Raw genomic sequence first — 18,949 nt, 5'->3', positions numbered from 1 at the left:
CAAATACGCCGAAAATAACAGGGACAGCTTAAGCCGTCCCTATGGCAGTGAAAGGGTTAATGTGTTTGATAAAATTATATTATGCAAGCCTCTGGTGAGCATGAAATTCTTTTAATTAACTTCTTCAATAAATTTAGTAATTCACCTACAAAAATATAATATTCTATTTATCACATACCCAAAATAAGAATGGTTTACAAAAGAAACAATAATTTTTTCAGTGAAAAGGCCACAGTATAACGCTAACATTATAACATTTCAATGCAATGTTTGTATATAACAAGTGACTTCATATCAAAATATTTTAATGCTTGGCCGTATGTTGCAAAAGAGGCATGGGTACTTGATAAAACCATATATTTCCTTATAAACACCCTCCAACCTTTTGGAAGCTCAAACTGTGTAAAACTTTGTGCTATTTCCCTTGCATTCATACCCTAACTCAATTTCCATTTTCTTTGTCGAAAAATGAGGTTGGGGCATTTATTGAAGGAATAAAAATTTTAAAGAGAATATAATAGTAGTTACATTTAGATTTAACACATATTTGAGAGGGATGGAAACAAGAAACTGGTCAATCGGGAACTGGATCCAAACGTCTATGAACCGGTTAACAAAATTGATACTCGAGTACTCAGTAGAACAGAAAATTTAATGTATCACTCATTTTTTCGTTGTACTTTAAAGACTTACTGTAGCCCGGAGGTCTGCTGGTATTTTACTAGTGCCTGCACAATGAGCTTCAAATCGCTTGGTTGCCTCGGCAACAACATCTGGGTCACCACTACGACCCATGACAAGTAATACAAGGTCACGTAACATTGCTGTCAACACACCTGTAATATTTAATATGTAGACACTTATATTGTTATAAACTTCAAACAGTCCTTTGTTTGTAAATTAACACTTAACTATAATACTAGAGAAAATATATGTGACAAATGTTATTATCATTTCCTAATTCACAATGCTTTTCCTAATTTACAATAATTCAAATAATTCACAATGATTATATTCCTTCTAATTTTATAATTCACTTTGAATGAACGATAAATAACTTGGGTGGCCCATGGAAATTTCTAGATAAATATCCATTGGAATCTCCCTGAAATGTTCAATTCATAAAAAGAGTGGGGCAGACTTTTTTTATTTGAGGCAGATTCAGATTTTATCCTCAACATTTTCAAATATTAACTGTTGATCATTCACCAATATAACAGTCAATCTTTTCAAATATACATGTATAGTTAACTCAGCTCAACTTCACATATAAAAACCAAGCATAATATCACTTTAAATGCACAAATAATTACGAATGAAGCAGGAAAACACCCAATATTACACTTACCCTCATTGAAAGTCAATCTTTTGAAATATAAAGTTAATTCAGCTTAACTTGACAATGACATCATAAGCATAATATCACTTTAAATGCACAAATAAGCCGCGCCATGACAAAACCAACAGAATGGGTTTGCGACCAGCATGGAACAAGACCAGCCTGCGCATCCGCGCAGTCTAATCAGGATCCATGCTGTTTGTTTGTTTGTTTCTTTCATTTTACGTCTTTTTCCAACAGTATTTCAGTCACAAAGGCGGGTGGTTTCCTAACCATCGTTCCTGGAGAGTTACACCAGTACTAGACTACCTTCCTCCGCGCTAAACTACCAAAGCATCTCCTGGGGATCGAACCCACGCCAGAGAGGTAACTGGGTAACTGGATTAGAAGTCATCGACTCTAACCCCTCGACCACGGAGGCGGTCTCCATGCTGTTTGCTTACAAACCATTTAACAAGTAGAGAAACTGATAGCGAACAGCATGGATCCTGATGAGACTGCGCGGATGCGCAGGCTGGTCTGGATCCATGCTGGTCGCAAACCCATTATGTTGGTTTTGTCATGGCGCGGCTCAAATGATTACAAATGAACCAGGTAAACTCGTACAAATAATACTAACCTTCATCAGGTTTAGCTTCCCAGCCTAGGTTTTTAGCCACAGGTCCGTACAGATTTCTCGTGAACTGTTTGTAGTTACTTTCAGCATCAGTGTATTGAATCATATTAGAAATAGTGGAGAGGTTCATGGTGAGGTCAGACCACACTGTGTAGTTATCTTCATTGATATAACCTTCCGCGACCTTCAGTACGTCCACCGACGAGGCCAGTCCTGCTCTAGCCTGTAAATATATATATATTTATATGTATATATCGTTACGGGTGTCACGGTTAGAAAAAAGGATAACCATTTAAATGGAGACCTTATAACAGTGTTGAATGTTTAATCGACCGTACTAATAACAAGAGCTGTCAGAAGGACAGCGCGCTCGACTTTTTTAGTGCTTGCCTATAAAACAAAACTTTGACAGTTAAGGGCACACAAGACTTTAACTAGGAATTTCTAAGTACAAATCAAGAAACATTTTCACAGAGTTATCTTCTCTTGCTTACAGATAGGTCTCATGATGGCACATAAGAACTCCAACTTCCAAAGTAATATCTCAAATGGTTAGGTCAACAAGTGGACAAGAATGAAAATTTTAACTGAGTTTCTAAGTCAAAAAGGGCCATAATTCAAATAAAATCCTTAACAGAATTACCTTCTCCTGCCCATGTTTGGGACCATGATGGTAAACAAGTATTGCCAACTTTCAATTTAATATCTCAACAGTTCAGTCAAAAAGTTGACTGGTACAAAAAACTTAACCAAGATTCTAAGTCGATAAAAGGCCTTAATTTTTAAAACAAATCCCTTGACAGAGTTACCTTCTCTTGCGTACAGATGGGGGGTAATGATGTGAAATAGCATTAAAAGTTTCAAAGCAATATCTCAAAGGGTTAAGGCAATAAGTGGATTTTACCCATATTCAATGTATTTTCTAAGTCAAAAAGGGGCATAATTCTGTCAAAAAACCTTGACAGAGTTATGTCCTCTTGTCTGTTGATGAAGGTCGTGATGGTAAACAAGTATGGTCAGTTTCAAAGCAATACCTCCAATGGTTTTGAAATAAAGTGAGGTGGTACAAAAAACTTAACCAAAGCTCAATACACTTTCTAAGTCAAAAAAGGGCCATAATTCTGTCAAAAACCTTGACAGAGTTATGTACTCTTGTCTGTAGATGGAGGTTATGATGGTGAACAAGTATGGTAAGTTTCAAAGCCATACTTGTAATACTTCTGAAATAAAGTGGGGTGGTACGAAAAACTTAACCAAGGTGTGACGCCAACGCCGACGCTAACGCCGACGCCGGGGCGAGTAGGATAGCTCCCCTTTTCATAGAAAAGTCGAGCTAAAAATGTTAGATTTAACAAACATTAACTTTGACATTTTAAAATTTTGCACTTGAAGACGTTAGTTTGTTTAGTTTAGAATACATTGGTCATTAAAAACATCACTATAACTTTCACAAATTACTACATTTTTTCAATTGGACTTTAAGGGCTACACATTGTTTGTTGTAAATGTAACCAGTTTGACATAATGTTGTTAGAATACACAAAGTAGAAAAAATCGCTAAAGCCCTTAAAAGGTATACAACTATTTTACTTTAACTGATTGTTCGAGAACATTGTTTTAAAGAGAGGTCTATTTTCTAGCGGTTAAGGTTTTCTGATGTCATGAACTTTATTGTATTCTTTATACATTAAATGAAAGATCACGGTTACACCCACTGTTACAGTAAATTCTTGTAATAGTGAATACTACTAATAAACATATTCACTTTCAAGTGCAAAAAGTTCAGATAAATCAACGTATTCACTTACAAGTGCAAAAAGGTCATTCTGCAGACCAAGTCGGTCTCTCGGAGGCAATGCCTTGTCTCTGACTGCGGGCACAAACCTCGCCAACATCTCTGACGAGTACTGTACACGGTATACACCAACAGAACCTGCGTTCAACTGTAATATAAAACACAGAAACTTTCAGACATCAAAAAAACATTAATAAGATTAACACACGTATATCTTCAGTAAATTAACAGGCAGTTGAACAAGAGAGCCCAATGGAATATAGATCACTCACCTGAGTAATAAGGCAGTATCACATGTCATCAAAAGTCAAAATTGAAATGAGCGGCGTCACGACAAAACCAACATAATGGGTTTGCAACCAGCATAGATCCAGACCAGCCTGCGCGGATGCGCAGTCTGATCAGGATCCATGCTGTTCGCTTACACACCCTATAACAAGTAGAGAAACTGATAGTGAACAGCATGGATCCTGATCAGGCTGCGCGGATGCGCAGGCTGGTCTGGATCCATGCTGGTCGCAATCCCATTATGTTGGTTTAGTCGTGACGCGGCTCAAATACAGAAATTCCTTCTATATGTTCAGTAAATGGGAAGTTAAAGGATGACTTACAACTTTCAAAATTTTTTCCCACTTATATTAACACTACAGAAAACAGGTACAGATCTGTATAATGCTAATGGTTGTGGTGGAGTTGGTATTGTAACCTCTGGATCACCGCAATAAGCCACAATGAATTGACCAGACCTACTTTCAGCCACCGCATTGTTCCTGGGCAAGCTGTCAAGTAGTTTACCAGTACTAGTTGCCTTCACTTTTGCAAGGAATAGGCAACGTCTGTACATGCCAGAGGTACAGTGCAAATGGCTGTAGAAAAGATTTCATGATTAATCCCAATGAAAGCGCCCTGACCGGAATCTAACCCAGGTCGCTAGAGTCAGTGAAATGCTCTACCTAATGAGTTCACAAGACGGCTCATGATAGCCCTCAGGTTTCAATCATATCTACAGCAATCCATACATGTTGGCCAATATCGGTCATTAACTATAATATATATACATTTAAGTGAATTAGTTCATAATGGAAGGTCTGAAAAACAGAAGAATTATGTTGATTGTATTTAGTATCATATATAAACAACAGACCATGAAAGAACTAGGCATGTATGTTAATGGTGAAGTGTTAGATGCATGATCCGATATAACATATATATGTATAGCAGAATATAATTTTGATTGTTCTACATGTAGAACAAATTTTTTTCCAGCAACAAAAGTGTCAGTCCAAAATCACTTGGAACACTTTTATCAACATTTATTTCAATTTTATCAAAATTATTTATTTCAATTTATCAAATTTAGGTCCCTATGGCTAAAGCAAAGGTCACACATTGGGGTCAAAATTCAGATAAAATATGAAAATGTGTATTTTCAAGAAATATTTCATACGAATATCCAAATGATATGTTTATTCTGTTACTATTGTTTTTATCAATTGTTCTTGAAAAACTTATGGCAAATGTGCCCATTGTAGACCAATCCACTATAAAAATGTAAACAAATCTTAACCTTGACCCACGTGTCTGGCGCAACATCATCCAGTACGATAGTCATCTTAGCGTCCTCCATCAGTTCTGTTTTTACTGGTACCTCAGGACTTTTGGATGTGCACACTGTGATGGGAACCAACCACTGTGAACTTTCTCCTGCAAAGAAAGTAAAATTTTAACTCAATCCACCGATGTTTCCTTGAGCAGGAAACTTTTACATTCATTGCTTAGTACTGGTTATTTCAAGGAACAGATACGAGAGTGTTTCAATACAGCTTCCAACACAATTGAATCAAAATAAGTTTTATAAACTAATTGCTCTCTACACACTGGCCATAGCTTTCATAGAAGCAGTGGGTCCATGACAGAGGCAGTGGAGTATTCGTCGTAGAAGCTGAGGGTAAAAAATGGCCGTTTGCTGTTGTCCGTAAGTATATGACTTATTTTTGTTTCATGTTTTACAGGAAGCACTTAGTGAGACTGAACTAATATATGTTTTCTTCCAACTTATTACACGCACACAATGTAATTCATCGCCATTTATGCAAACACTTCTATACAGTTTGAAGAGGGGACGTCATTTTTGCCTAATTTTGGTTAAAACAGAAACAAATGTGTGCAAAAAGATCCCTAAATACACTAGCATTGCATCGTATGAATCATACACACACAAAACATCCCAGTTTTGGAAAGGTTAGAAATTGTCATTGCCTTCTTAAACAGAATTGACAAAAAATGACAATTGCAACTCTGACTAAAAAGGAATATAGGTATCCCAGTAACAATACCTTCTTTCGTTTTGCCATCCGCATTAAATTTCTCCTGTGAAATCTGTAATATTCTTTTAGTTCCTTCCTGTAACTCGGATACCTGAAATATCAATATAGAATATTGTTCGAAACATCTTATCATATACCTATGCTGTTTTTGAGAATCTGTAAAAATGGTAATGCATGATCGTGCATATGTTTTGATTTGACGTCATTTTGCTTATATAAACATAGCGTTAAGACGAGCAAAATGTTAGTGTTACACTAAAGGTGCATCAATGAAAAATGGTTCTTTTTCACTTCAAAAAGTCTCTATTTTTAGTATATGATAATACTAAATTAGCTGAAACTCGTTGAATAAAATATGCTTGCTAGTGGCTTGCATAATAAATTTTATTCAACTTGTTCAATTAATTCAGTATTAAGTTACACTCATTCAATATCCTCTATTTATTTACTTTTTCTCTTTTGATTTGCTAATATTTTATGTTGAACCAACACAGTAGAGATCTAATGGCGACTTTACAGCTTTACTGGTTGAAGAAGACTTCAGGTACCTTGTTATTTCATGCATGAAATGGCCACCAACTAGAATTACCAATATTCCATTAGCTAACTGGATAGCTTCCACATATGACAGAATTCCAAGGCCCAGCCAGAATATGAACCCACAGAGGTGAGGGGCAAGTTATTTGAAGTCATTGACCATAACCACTTGGGCCACTGATGCCCCAATAAATCACTACAACTGTACTAAGTTCCAAATAGCAAGAGACAAAAAGATGACTCAGCTATATGAAAAATCAGCAATTTTTTTCAATCTTCACCAAAAATAAAAAACTGTTGAGGATTAATGGGCCTGAACATAAAAAGTCATGTCACAGCAGTTATAAAAGTCAATGGTTGAAGTCATTTTTATACAAATTTCTTATTCTCCCACTTATAAGACCCTAGCATTTTTCCCTTAGATTTAATGAAGAACGAAAAACACTGATACAGTACAATGCATTTTTCACCTACTTTAAGTATGACCACCCTAATCCATTACCTCTGCTTTGAATAGTATTTAAATAAGCTATTAAAGACTTTTCTCATTTCTGAAAAAGATCCCTTCTAATACCTAAGCTATGTTCAGAATGTTGTCCTTAACACATAAACCGTATGGTAAATTGTGTTTACAGTTTGCATACAGGTGTCTTTTTAAGGCATATAGCTGACCTAGGTTTGTCAAATTTTCAGTTTCTTACAGTGCCCATTAAGATGGTCATATCATAATGCAACTAAACCTCAAATTTTACAAAAGAAGGACACTGTTATATTACCTTTATCACTGGGAAGCCCATCTGTTTTGTCCATGTTGTCATTACTTTACCTACAGGTTTACCACTAGCCTCTTCTAGTGAAGCCCATAGATCCTCAGTAAATGTATTCTTGTATGCAAACTTGTTCAAATAACTATTCATGCCCTTCCTGAAATCCTGAAAAAAAAAAAACTATTTATGAAATACATATCTCCATTCTTAGTACAGGATAGCAAACAAACTGTTCATACAAGTTTTCTTTTTAAATATTTCAACATAGAAGGATGCTTTTTTCCAATAATTCATAGAATGAAAATAAAAGGAATACACATGGCTTCCTTCTTATACATCATAGAATCAAAATAATAGGAATTCTCATGGTTAAAGCTTTTCCAATTTTCTATTCATTTTTATTAACACCTACTTCAAACGGCAAGACCTGTTGCAAAAATGAATTTTAAAGTTCAAACCAATCACTTGTTTTTTTTAAAATTTTGCTTGAGTTTTCGATCGCACCAACACAGAAAGATACATATGGCAACATTCCAGCTTTACTGGTGGCAGGAGACCTCAGGTGCCCCTCGATGTATCATTTCTGACACAAGCCGGCACCGGAGTAGAACCACCGATGTTCCGACAAATAACTACAGAATAAATATTACAGGCACCGAAAAATATTTTCAGAATAACTCGTCCTGCAGGACCAGTCCCTTCTAAAACCCAATGAACAGGCAACATTTTTCTACTCATCCTGTATCGAGTTCTCTAAAATTCTACTCATAATTATGAGCGTACGAGTGGAATTTTCTATCTCTGATACTGTATAATATGGTATATGAGCCGTGTCATGACAAAACCAACATAATGGGATTGCGACCAGCATGGATCCAGACCAGCCTGCACATCCACGCAGTCTGATCAGGATCCATGCTGTTCGCTTACAAACCCTATAACAAGTAGAGAAACTGATAGCGAACAGCATGGATCCTGATCAGACTGCGCAGGCTGGTCTGGATCCATGCTGGTCGCAAACCCATTATGTTGGTTTTGTCGTGGCACGGCTCATATGTATATACATACTGCATCTCCGATTATTATGGAAGCATTCCGATGACCGAGGCTCCCTTGCTGTAAGAGTATAGCGTCAAATATATTCTTCCACCTCGTCCGCGGACCTCCCACTGGTTACCTATTAAAAACATTGAAAATTTATACTTAATATACATTTATACAGAAAACTTTAACATACTTTCATCAGAAAACTTTTGATTTATTTGACATACTTAAAAGTTTTATGATGAAAATATATGCACAAACATTTCTCAAATAAAGAGATACATATAACAGCACCAATGTTTTCATTATTCACACTTTATATGGCTTGAGTCGTTATGCTGCAAATGTTTGCTGATATTATATTAATTCATAACACATCTTCGACAATAATTATGCTTTGCACCAACACTATTAAGGTCATATGGCCATTTTCCAGCTTTACTGGTAGATGACCTTAGACATAGACCCACTGACACTCCATAAGCTAGCTGGATAACTTCCTCACATTAAAGAATCCATAGTCCCTGGTGAGTTACGAACCCACAACGGTGAGGAGCAAGTGGTATGAAATGAACAACATCAACCACTCAGCCATGGATGCCCCTTGTGTAGCAAGCTGATTTACTGTTACTATACAGATGAAATTTAAAATTGAAGAGGTAATGATATAAAATTCCATCACATTTGAACTTTTGCATAATTATGAAGATAACGAATATAATGATAACAATTAAGATCTTGAACTGAATTATTCATATTCATTAATTAAAGCTTAAGCCATCACCTGGGCAGAACCTCAATATTCATAGGACTGTTATACTAACTTAACTTTCAAACATGAATGACTTAAATGGCTCTTGACAAGATACAAACCTACAAATTTTGGTTATATCTCAGTGATCAATCCACCTAACCTGCTTTCCTGGATAACTAACCAGTAATTCCAATTTTTAAGCAAGTGACCCACTACTTATCCCACATGATTTTTTAATCAAAGGTGTTAAACAAATGACCATTAGACTCAATGTCTGAGATCAACAGTCACTAAGAAATTATATGCCTCGCTCAAAGGATCAAACCAGCAACCACTGCGGTTACAAATCTGATGCATCCCTATTGAGCTGAGCAGATGGACTTTTTAAGGTGCATCTTTATTAATTGATTACGTAATGTTTGTTAGATTAAATATTTTTAAGGGCATCTTTGATTCCTATCTTTGATTTTGTGATTACGTAATGTTTGTTAGATTAAACATTTAAAGGGGCATATTTGATTCCTGTCTTTGATTCCTAATTATGGAACGTTTGTTAGATTAAACATTTAAAGGGGCATATTTGATTCCTGTCTTTGATTCCTGATTACGGAACATTTGTTAGACTAAACATAGGAGTACCTCTATTGGATGACTTGTATGTAAAGCATCAAGCTCTAGGGCACGACCTAGATCCTGGTTAACAAACTGCGTCCAGATATCGAACTCCGGGAAACAATGATCAACGCAGAGATACTCTATCCATGAAGCAAATCCTTCATTCAGCCACAAATGAGTCCACCATTCCTGATGTGATAAAACAAAAACTTGCAATGTCAGCATAAAATTCTATATACAATAAATGAAATTACTAGAGCTGTCATTGATTTAGTGGTTAGCATATTGCTGATATATAAGATGAAAAATATTGATGATACACCAATATTATCAAATATTACTCTACTTTCCAGGTCAATGTTCAAATATGCTAAGATCTTTATTATTCTTAGTCAAATTCATCATGGAAAACACTTTATTTCACACTTTATAAAATCTTACTGATGGCAACATGATCACATTGTTATTTCTTAGCTATGGGGCTTATGCTTGTCTAAAAGCCTGAATAACAATTGGGGATCAAAAAATGTTACCATGGTAACCAAGAGTTGCCAGAACACTTATGAGCCAGTTCATGTTCTCGAACAACGAGGGCAACCATTGGTTTTGTTTTTGAGGAGCGGAATTCATGATGGGTCGATCAACAAGGGCTGGTTTCCCTGTAAAGTGACGAGTCCCCAGTTCTCAGCATGGGCACCTTTAACTGTCAACAGAAGAGCTTTAATTCAATTTTTAGTTACACATGATTTTCATGAACTTAATCAAAAAGAAAGCATGATGATTTATTAGAAACAATCTCAAGACTTGTTCAAGGAACTACCCTATACTCATGTTAAATAAGAAAAATAAATAGGGTGCTGGCACAAAGTAGGATTTAAACCAATGATTCTTGGGTTTTTATGCCCAATGTAACTTGACCTGGCCATATCTCGGCAGTCGATACCACCTTACAGCTTCGGATAACTAAGATTTCAATATCTCTAAGTGACCAACTACTAATTCAAAAACGATTTTGAATCACTCGTGAGAGACCATGACCATTAGCAAGATGTTCCAAATCAATTGTCATGGAGGTATTCTCCCTCTCCAGCTTCAATTCTCTTAAATTATTTTCAAAAGAGATGCCTAAATACTACTTTCAACTAAAAAAATCAACTGTTTTCGTCCTTGCCTCCTAGGGAATAGGTCCATGTTTACCAATCTTTGATATATTTAAGATACGAGGTAGAAAAAAATTCTGTAGAGACAAAAAAACGTTGCAAAATATATCTCTCACCTGCGGAGAAATCAGCTATGGCAATAAGGTCTATTTTTGGTAACGGATATGCGATGTTGAAGTAATTCTTATAGAAAGGAAGTGTCTTCACAGCTACCTGTTAAAGAAAAAAATCAAACTATATACCATTACAAGATGTCACATTGACCGGTCACTACCAAATTCAGATATGAATACAGAACATATTTAAAAACACTTCTCAAAACTTCCATTTTCTATTCCAAACTTAATTCTTTTTTTTGTTGACTTTTGTTCAAAATATCTTAATTCTAGGGCTAAACAAGCCAAATTTCACTGTGTTTTGTACAAATACATTTTAATAAGAGTATAAAATTTTATTTATTACAAAATTGTTAAGGTGATTTGAGAGTAAAAACAGTTTTTTATTACTTTTTACAATTTTCTTTTGTTAATTGAATTCATCCTTTCACTAAAGACTCTTTAATGGTAGGAACTGGTTTATAACTATTTTAACATAAATTTAAGTAAACAGATGCCAGAATATATACTAAGCAATGTGTTCTTACATCAAGTGCAAACTGTCCTTGTTCTTTCTTGCCTACAGGTGTGTACACCCTTATCTTCACACCATTCACATCCGTGCCCTCCACAAAATCAAACTCTCCGACAACAAATGCCAGCAGGTAGGTTGACATGATCGGTGATTTGCCGTACCTCAATACTTTATGGTTATGATGGGCGGGGTCCACAGACTCGGATATAACAGGCTGCAAAATAAACATAAAGACATAAAACTAACTTAAATAATGCCAACTGCACCAGGTAAACTCTAATAGGGGTATCACAGTTAGAAAAAAATTCTAACCGTTTAATCGCCACCTATCAACCGTGTTAAACATTTAACCAACCATACTAATAAAATCCTTAGATTTTCAGCGTTAACTTTGTTTCTTTATGAAAAGATATGACATTTGCTCATATCTTGTAGTACCCGAATATGGAGTAACTTTTTTATGTTAAGGCTGTGCCATACCATATACGTGACACATCTAAAATCTAATGTCTCAATATGTTAGTGAAAGTATTAAGGGAGCTCCACTGAGGTCTAAAAAACTAAAAATATAAAATTTGAAATTTACATAGATCTTAAGTGAAGCACTTAAAATGGAAAAAAAATTAATCTGTAAAGGATAATAAAGAAATATACTCAGAATTATAAAAATTTGTAGTTAGAGCAATTCTTAGTCTGATTTGAGCTAAAAGCGTTTTTCATTTTAGGGTCATTTTGCACAATAACAATTATCAATCGGGAAAATTGGGATGAAGGAATGATCTGAAAATTTGCACAAAAGTTATTGGTTATGTCAAAAATTCTGTCATGTCAAAAAACCTCAGTTGAGTCCCTTTAAGGGGTGTCAACATCCCTCCTTCTATTTGTCAGATACAGCAAATTCAACACCCATACAAAAATTTTAAATTGACCAAACTTTTTTGCCCTCTTAAACATTTGCCTTTCCAATTTCAAAACACCTCGAGTAAAAACCCCAAAAGAAAAAAATTAAGATTTAATAAATATTTTTCAACTTCCCCAAATTTGGACAAGGCAACTTTTTTTAAAACAATCGGGTGGGGTTTTCAAAGGGGTTTTCGTCCCGGGTTTCCCCAAAGAAAGGGGAAGGTTTCCTTGCATAAAGATCCTGAAAAATTTTTCATTTCTATTAAAATTGAACTAGAAAAGCCTTTAGGGGGAGGTAAAAGGGCCGGTTTCACAAATTAAAATGTTATTAAAAATTTATTGCTTTTGGGGGCCGCCATTTTTAAATGAAATTTCCCCTTCCCTAATAATGGGCCAAAGGGGGCCCAAATTAAAAAACAAAATTTTACTAAAATTTTTGGGACATAATAAAAGGGGACAGGGAAATTAATTTTAGTTTTTTTTAATTTATCGTCCGGGCATGTGCCACCATTTTTTTCTTCTTGATCATTGTAAAAATGAAAACATTTTAAAAAAAAGAAAATACCCTTTTGTTTTAAAATTGGCCCTTTAATGTTTTTTAAGGGGATTTTTGATTTTTTTTTTAGCGGCAAAAACAACATTATTTTTCCCTACCTAAAACGGGCGTAAAAAAGTAAAAAATTTAAAGGGTTTTTTTATCGGTTCACTTTTGGTTTCCCATCTTCCAGGGGAAACCCGGGCCAAAAAAACATTTTTTACAATATTTACAACTTCGTAAATTTATGTTTTCTTGGGGGCCACATGAAATAAACATTAAAAAAGGGGACGTACTTTTAAATTTTTTCCCCTTCAAACTGTGAAACCCAGCACAGTAAAAAAAAAAAAAACTTTTTAAAAGCCTATAAACGGAAAAAAAATTTAAATGTTACCTCAAACTGTGTTACGCTACCAAAAACAACAAAAAATTTTTTTAAACCCAACGGTTTTAAGGGGACAGTCCCAAATGAAAAAAAATTTTAAATTTTTAACCCCAATTTGGAAACAGAAAAAAAAGGAAAAAAACACTAAATTTCCCTCAAAATTTGTTAAAGCCATATTTTAAACCAAAACCCTTGTTTTAACTTCGAAAAATTTTTTCTTTTTTGTCACCAATTTCCCCGGGTTAAACAAATCTTCCCAACCTTTACCTCAACAATAGAAATAAATCAAATAATTTTTTTCCCCCCATTTTTAAAATTACATTCCCATTTCTAAATTATTTAAAATTTTTTTTCAAAAAAAAAAATTTTAAAAAACGAAAAAAAATTTACAAGTATAAAGTTTAAAACTTTATTTTTACACTTTCCGTAATTAAATCATTACTTTTAACAAAAGTCCTTAAATTTTGCCTGCATTTCTATTAAAATGCACGAGATGCTTTTAATATCACATGAAATGGATTGCCTCCCCTGGTGGGGTTATATCGCGCAAACACTTTAAGGGTCATATAGCACATTTGCAGCCTGACTGATAGAGGTTGACATCAGGTGCCCCTCCGTACAATTTTTCAGGCACAAAAGGGCACCCAAGAATAACCACAAAACAGCTTTCTTCAGAAATACGGTTAGAATATCATATATATTAATACAGTATACTAAGAATAATTTCTTACTTAATTGATGGTGACTGTTATTTTAACGTAAATCAGAGATTTTCAAGGATTTTTTCCCCCAAAATCAAGCCCTTTTTACACACTTTTTCAAGGACACTCTCAACTCAAGCACATTTCAAGACATAGATCATTTTTAAGCACTTTTCAAGACTTCTGCGAACCCTGAATTCGTAATGTAAAATGCCTACCTTAAGTTCACTAGGAAAAGTGAATGTTGCCGTTTCATTTTCCTTCTTATACGCCACTGTACCAACAAGTTCATTGGTCTCGCCCTCCGCCAGGTATGATACAGAGCTGATATCTATTTCTATACTGTTCAAGGTCACAGTTGTTGTCGGTGAAGTGATCTGTAAAAATCAAGATAATCCATTACCAGTAACAGCATAACTTTTAACATCTTCATGCTTCTTCGTATGTTAATGCACATAAAAAAGGTGTATCAATCTTATATTACTATTTATTGTAAAAATGCTGTAATGTAAGCCTAAAGTGCAGTGTGCAAAATAACTTTTTTAGATCATAGGCCATTTGGGCCTTCAACCCAAGCAGAAGTATAGGCCCAGAGAGAAAATCACAGGCCCAGAACATTTATTGTGCAAAATAAAGACAACAGTTTATTTCATGTTTTATTCACATCATTAAGGTTCAATTTATACACGGAAAATCAGTCAGCCACTTTTCAATAAAATTCTCATTTTCTGTTCTTATATACTCAACACAACTGGCCAATCTATTGTGTTCCACTTTATTTGTTTAAAATATGAAAACAAATATCAACAAAGGAAGCGTTGCATTCAACGAGCATATCCCCTAATTTAAAACACAACCAATCATCGGTTCCTTCACTTGAGCTAAATGGGTCAATTTAAAAATAAATGTATTCTTCAAAAGAGAAATTTACAATAACTTGTTCTTTAACCAGCGAATGTGATTATACTTGATCATTGTCCGTATATAGCTAATTGAAAATTAAAATCAAACATTGTTATTTGATTTGTCATTCAAATGTGATGTACTGGTATTTTATCACACCGTAATGTAAATGAAATAGCACTAAACTTAAATAGGTTAAGTAACTTCTTTATGCTCCAATTCATTGCACCTACACCTGTCAGCATACATTTCATTCAGTTTCCAAAGATAATTTCAAAGAATAATGTTCAGTGTCAAAGGCATTGTCAAAATATAAATGCCAGAAACAGAATATTTAATCCAAATATATAGAATAAAGATACTATAGTCTGTCCCATTAAAAATGGAAATGCACTTTTGCCTGGTATGAATTAACAAAACGACGTTGAATAAAAAATAAAACTTTTATGTAAACTAAAAAAAAGTCACCCTCGAGATTTTTCAGGATTTTTTTCTAAAGTGTCTACTTTTCTTGTGAAAGCCAATTTTGATTTCTCTATGGTAAATCTATGTTGTTTATTTTCGTAGCCATTTGCGGAAGTACTCTTCATTTGAAGATGAACGGGAGAAAGCACGTGTCATGTTTCTAAAATATACATGAGTTTCTCGGGTTGTTTCATGATTATTTTACAAAGCTGGATCTACAAGATGCAGCAGTTTAGTTGCAATGCATGATGGAAAACTTTAAAAAATAAGCAACAAGAACATCGAGTCACATGGAGTAGATCTAGAAATTGCACTTACTTTTATGCTGAATAGTTTATAAACGTCACGACAAATTCGCATTCTGAAGATTCCTTCATTGTCAGTTTCTACCCAGTTCCGTAGATCCCACTTTTTACTTCAAAAATCCTGAATGACATGAGTCAAGACTCCTAGATCTACACTTTTGATGATCCAGATTTTTTCAAACTAATAATCCGTTTCATTATTAAAACATTGTTCAATTTGTGGAGTTATCTGGGTTAGCAAATGAAATATGTAAATGAAACACATCATAATTCAGCATGTTCCAAATCCATAATTCAAGAACGGCCCATCAATTTTAGTACTGTTGTCAACATCACAATGCTTATGGATTCCTGACGAAAAAAAATTATTACGTCAACAACAATTTACGAAATATATGACGTAACAAAATGCCTCGCGCTATTCCAGTTGCGGCATTGACAGAGGGCGGTTAGGCATATGTAACCTCAAACAGATAATTTTCAGCGTTGAGATAAATTTGTCTTGATGGCATTTAAAATAATTTTTGTATACCCAGATTTTGCAACTTAATTGTAAATTAAACAAGAGCTGTCGGTAGGACAGCATGCTCGACTATTCTTAGTGCTTGATAGTAAAAAAAATGCCTGATACAGTTACCTCCTCCTGTTTACAGGTTGGGGTCATGATGGTGAACAAGTGTGCAAAGTTTCAAAGCCATATGTCAATGGACTTTGAAAATATTTGAACTATTACAAAAACTTTAACGTAAATACTAAGTCGAAAAAGGGGCATAATTCTGTCAAAATGCTTGATAGAGTTACCTCCTCCTGTTTACAGGTTGGGGTCATGATGTTGAACAAGTGTGCAAAGTTTCAAAGCCATATGTCAATGGACTTTGAAAATATTGAACTATTACAAAAAACTTTAACGTAAATTCTAAGTCGAAAAAGGGCATAATTCTGTCAAAATGCTTAATAGAGTTACCTCCTGCTGTCTACAGGTTGGGGTCATGATGTTGAACAAGTGTGCAAAGTTTCAAAGCCATATGTCTAATGGACTTTGAAAATATTTGAACTATTACACAAAAACTTTAACGTAAATTCTAAGTCGAAAAAAGGGCATAATTCTGTCAAAATACTTGATATAGTTACCTCCTCCTGTCTACAGGTTGGGGTCATGATGGTGAACAAGTGTGCAAAGTTTCAAAGCCATATGTCAATGGACTTTGAAAATATTTGAACTATTACAAAAAACTATTAACGTAAATTCTAAGTCGAAAAAGGGGCATAATTCTGTCAAAATGCTTGATAGAGTTACCTCCTCCTGTCTACAGGTTGGGGTCATGATGGTGAACAAGTGTGCAAAGTTTCAAAGCCATTATGTCAATGGACTTTTGAAAAATATTTGAACTATTACAAAAACTTTAACATAAGTGGTTACGCCGACGCCGACGCTCGGGTGACTGCAATAGCTCTACTTATTCTTATCGAATAGTCGAGCTAAAAATTACACCTTCAATTCATATATTAACAATATAAAACGATTGATAACATTTAAAAATAATTTTAAACATACTTAAAATGACATGAAAATACAACAGTACAATACTTTTTCCATTAATTACATAAAACATTCGTTTTGATTTTATATTTTTGAACTATTTTTTATATTTCTCAGAAATAGTTTCCCTACATATATTATCTCGTTATTCAAGACTTCTGTAAATTCTACTCTTTTAGCTACAAAATATAGTATTACAATACGTGGTATTTTTTCTCCCGCGAAAAATATGCTAGATCTTTTGTTTGAATATTTTCAAATTTTCGGAAGGCTAAAAATATTGAGAACGTCACTCGGCGTTTCTCTTTGACTTGATCTACCCTTCATCGATATTAACAAAATAATTATATGTACTACAAAAAAGCAGCACTTATTGTCGCTTATTCAAAGCTAGTTAGTTAAAGTAGACACTGTGGTGACAAGCAAACCAATGCTGAACGTATAGTGAATCAGTTTTCTTAATATATTTTGTCAGATTTGCATGATAATGTAGTATTTGTTGGCGATTTCTTGTGAAAGTTGAAACCTACGTAAAGTTTTAGCACACGAACATCTCATCCGAAATAACAGAGACATATATGTTATCTATGTCTCTGGAAATAGCAAGGGTAACATATTTTTGTATCCCATTGAACCTGTTTTTGAATAGACGTGATACACACTTTTGGACAGAATTCAGACAACTACAGAATTATGTAAATTAAACATTAATTAGCGAAGAACAATTTTTATAGTCTTTTAGCTTGTGTTCCCGCTCCCCTACGACGCGTTGCGGTATTCAAGATACGCGCTTGATTGAAAAGCTATCTAATCAAATCACTTCATTGTTCTTTTCTCTAAAAAATATAAAAATACGGCGGTATATCATGCTAATTGTTAAATCTTTTGTTGTTATAATTTATAAACCTTACTGATATTTTCACTTCAAATGATTTTGATTATTTCAAATAATGGTTGCTTAAGTAAAATTGCCTTTTAGGCTCCAACTTTATTATGTCATTTTTCATTTTAATGATAACATTTAGCTATTGATTAGTAAGTGAATAAGAGTAATAATTTTTTATAATCACTGAGTACATTTTCGCGCTAATTGTGAGACGAACCCTAAATGACGTCTATATGGGCGCCGCCATTTTGAAATGGACGTCACGTCAGGTTACAACGTAAGTCAACAGGAAAAAATATAATTTCAACATTTTGACCATATTACTGACTTTATGAAAAAAATGAAAAACATGCCTAGAGATATTGACGTAAGGGTTAACATGACATTAATTTAAATGATTTTACTATTATATTAAATAAAAAATGGAATGTTCAAATTTGATGGGACAGACTATAATGCAATAATCTTGAGCAAATGAAGTTGTTGGACACATTTCTGTTAAGAATTTTACATTACAACATATTATTTACGGACCTCAAAAATTATGTGTTATATAACAAGAGGGCCATGATGGCCCTGGGGTCGCTCACCTGAACATAGGCCCCCAGGGCCGGGCCAGTTTAAACCAAAGGGCATTTATTTCAACAAACTTGGAAGACACCCATTAGAAGATATTTCATGATGTTAAGTTTTTACTATACACAAATAAAGAATAACAATGAACTTTTGCCCCCCCCCCCCC

The 18,949-nt window shown here is 34.4% G+C and overlaps 1 protein-coding gene across 1 annotated transcript in view; it reads right to left on the bottom strand.

The window, feature by feature from the left end:
* Positions 1-18,949, bottom strand: part of LOC132752897 (puromycin-sensitive aminopeptidase-like) — a 28,187-nt gene that overhangs the window by 5,732 nt on the left and 3,506 nt on the right. The window contains 14 exon segments of the mRNA XM_060743303.1: positions 694-836; positions 1,959-2,178; positions 3,764-3,898; positions 5,318-5,454; positions 6,087-6,168; positions 7,391-7,546; positions 8,450-8,555; positions 9,817-9,983; positions 10,328-10,339; positions 10,342-10,422; positions 10,424-10,491; positions 11,071-11,167; positions 11,598-11,798; positions 14,327-14,485. Of these exon segments, the coding sequence (XP_060599286.1) occupies positions 694-836; positions 1,959-2,178; positions 3,764-3,898; positions 5,318-5,454; positions 6,087-6,168; positions 7,391-7,546; positions 8,450-8,555; positions 9,817-9,983; positions 10,328-10,339; positions 10,342-10,422; positions 10,424-10,491; positions 11,071-11,167; positions 11,598-11,798; positions 14,327-14,485 (1,764 nt within the window).

Source organism: Ruditapes philippinarum, unplaced genomic scaffold, assembly GCF_026571515.1.
Source record: "Ruditapes philippinarum isolate M1 unplaced genomic scaffold, ASM2657151v2 ctg421_1_1_1_1, whole genome shotgun sequence".
NCBI classification, from domain to species: domain Eukaryota; kingdom Metazoa; phylum Mollusca; class Bivalvia; order Venerida; family Veneridae; genus Ruditapes; species Ruditapes philippinarum.
This window is presented reverse-complemented; position numbering and strand designations above follow the sequence as displayed.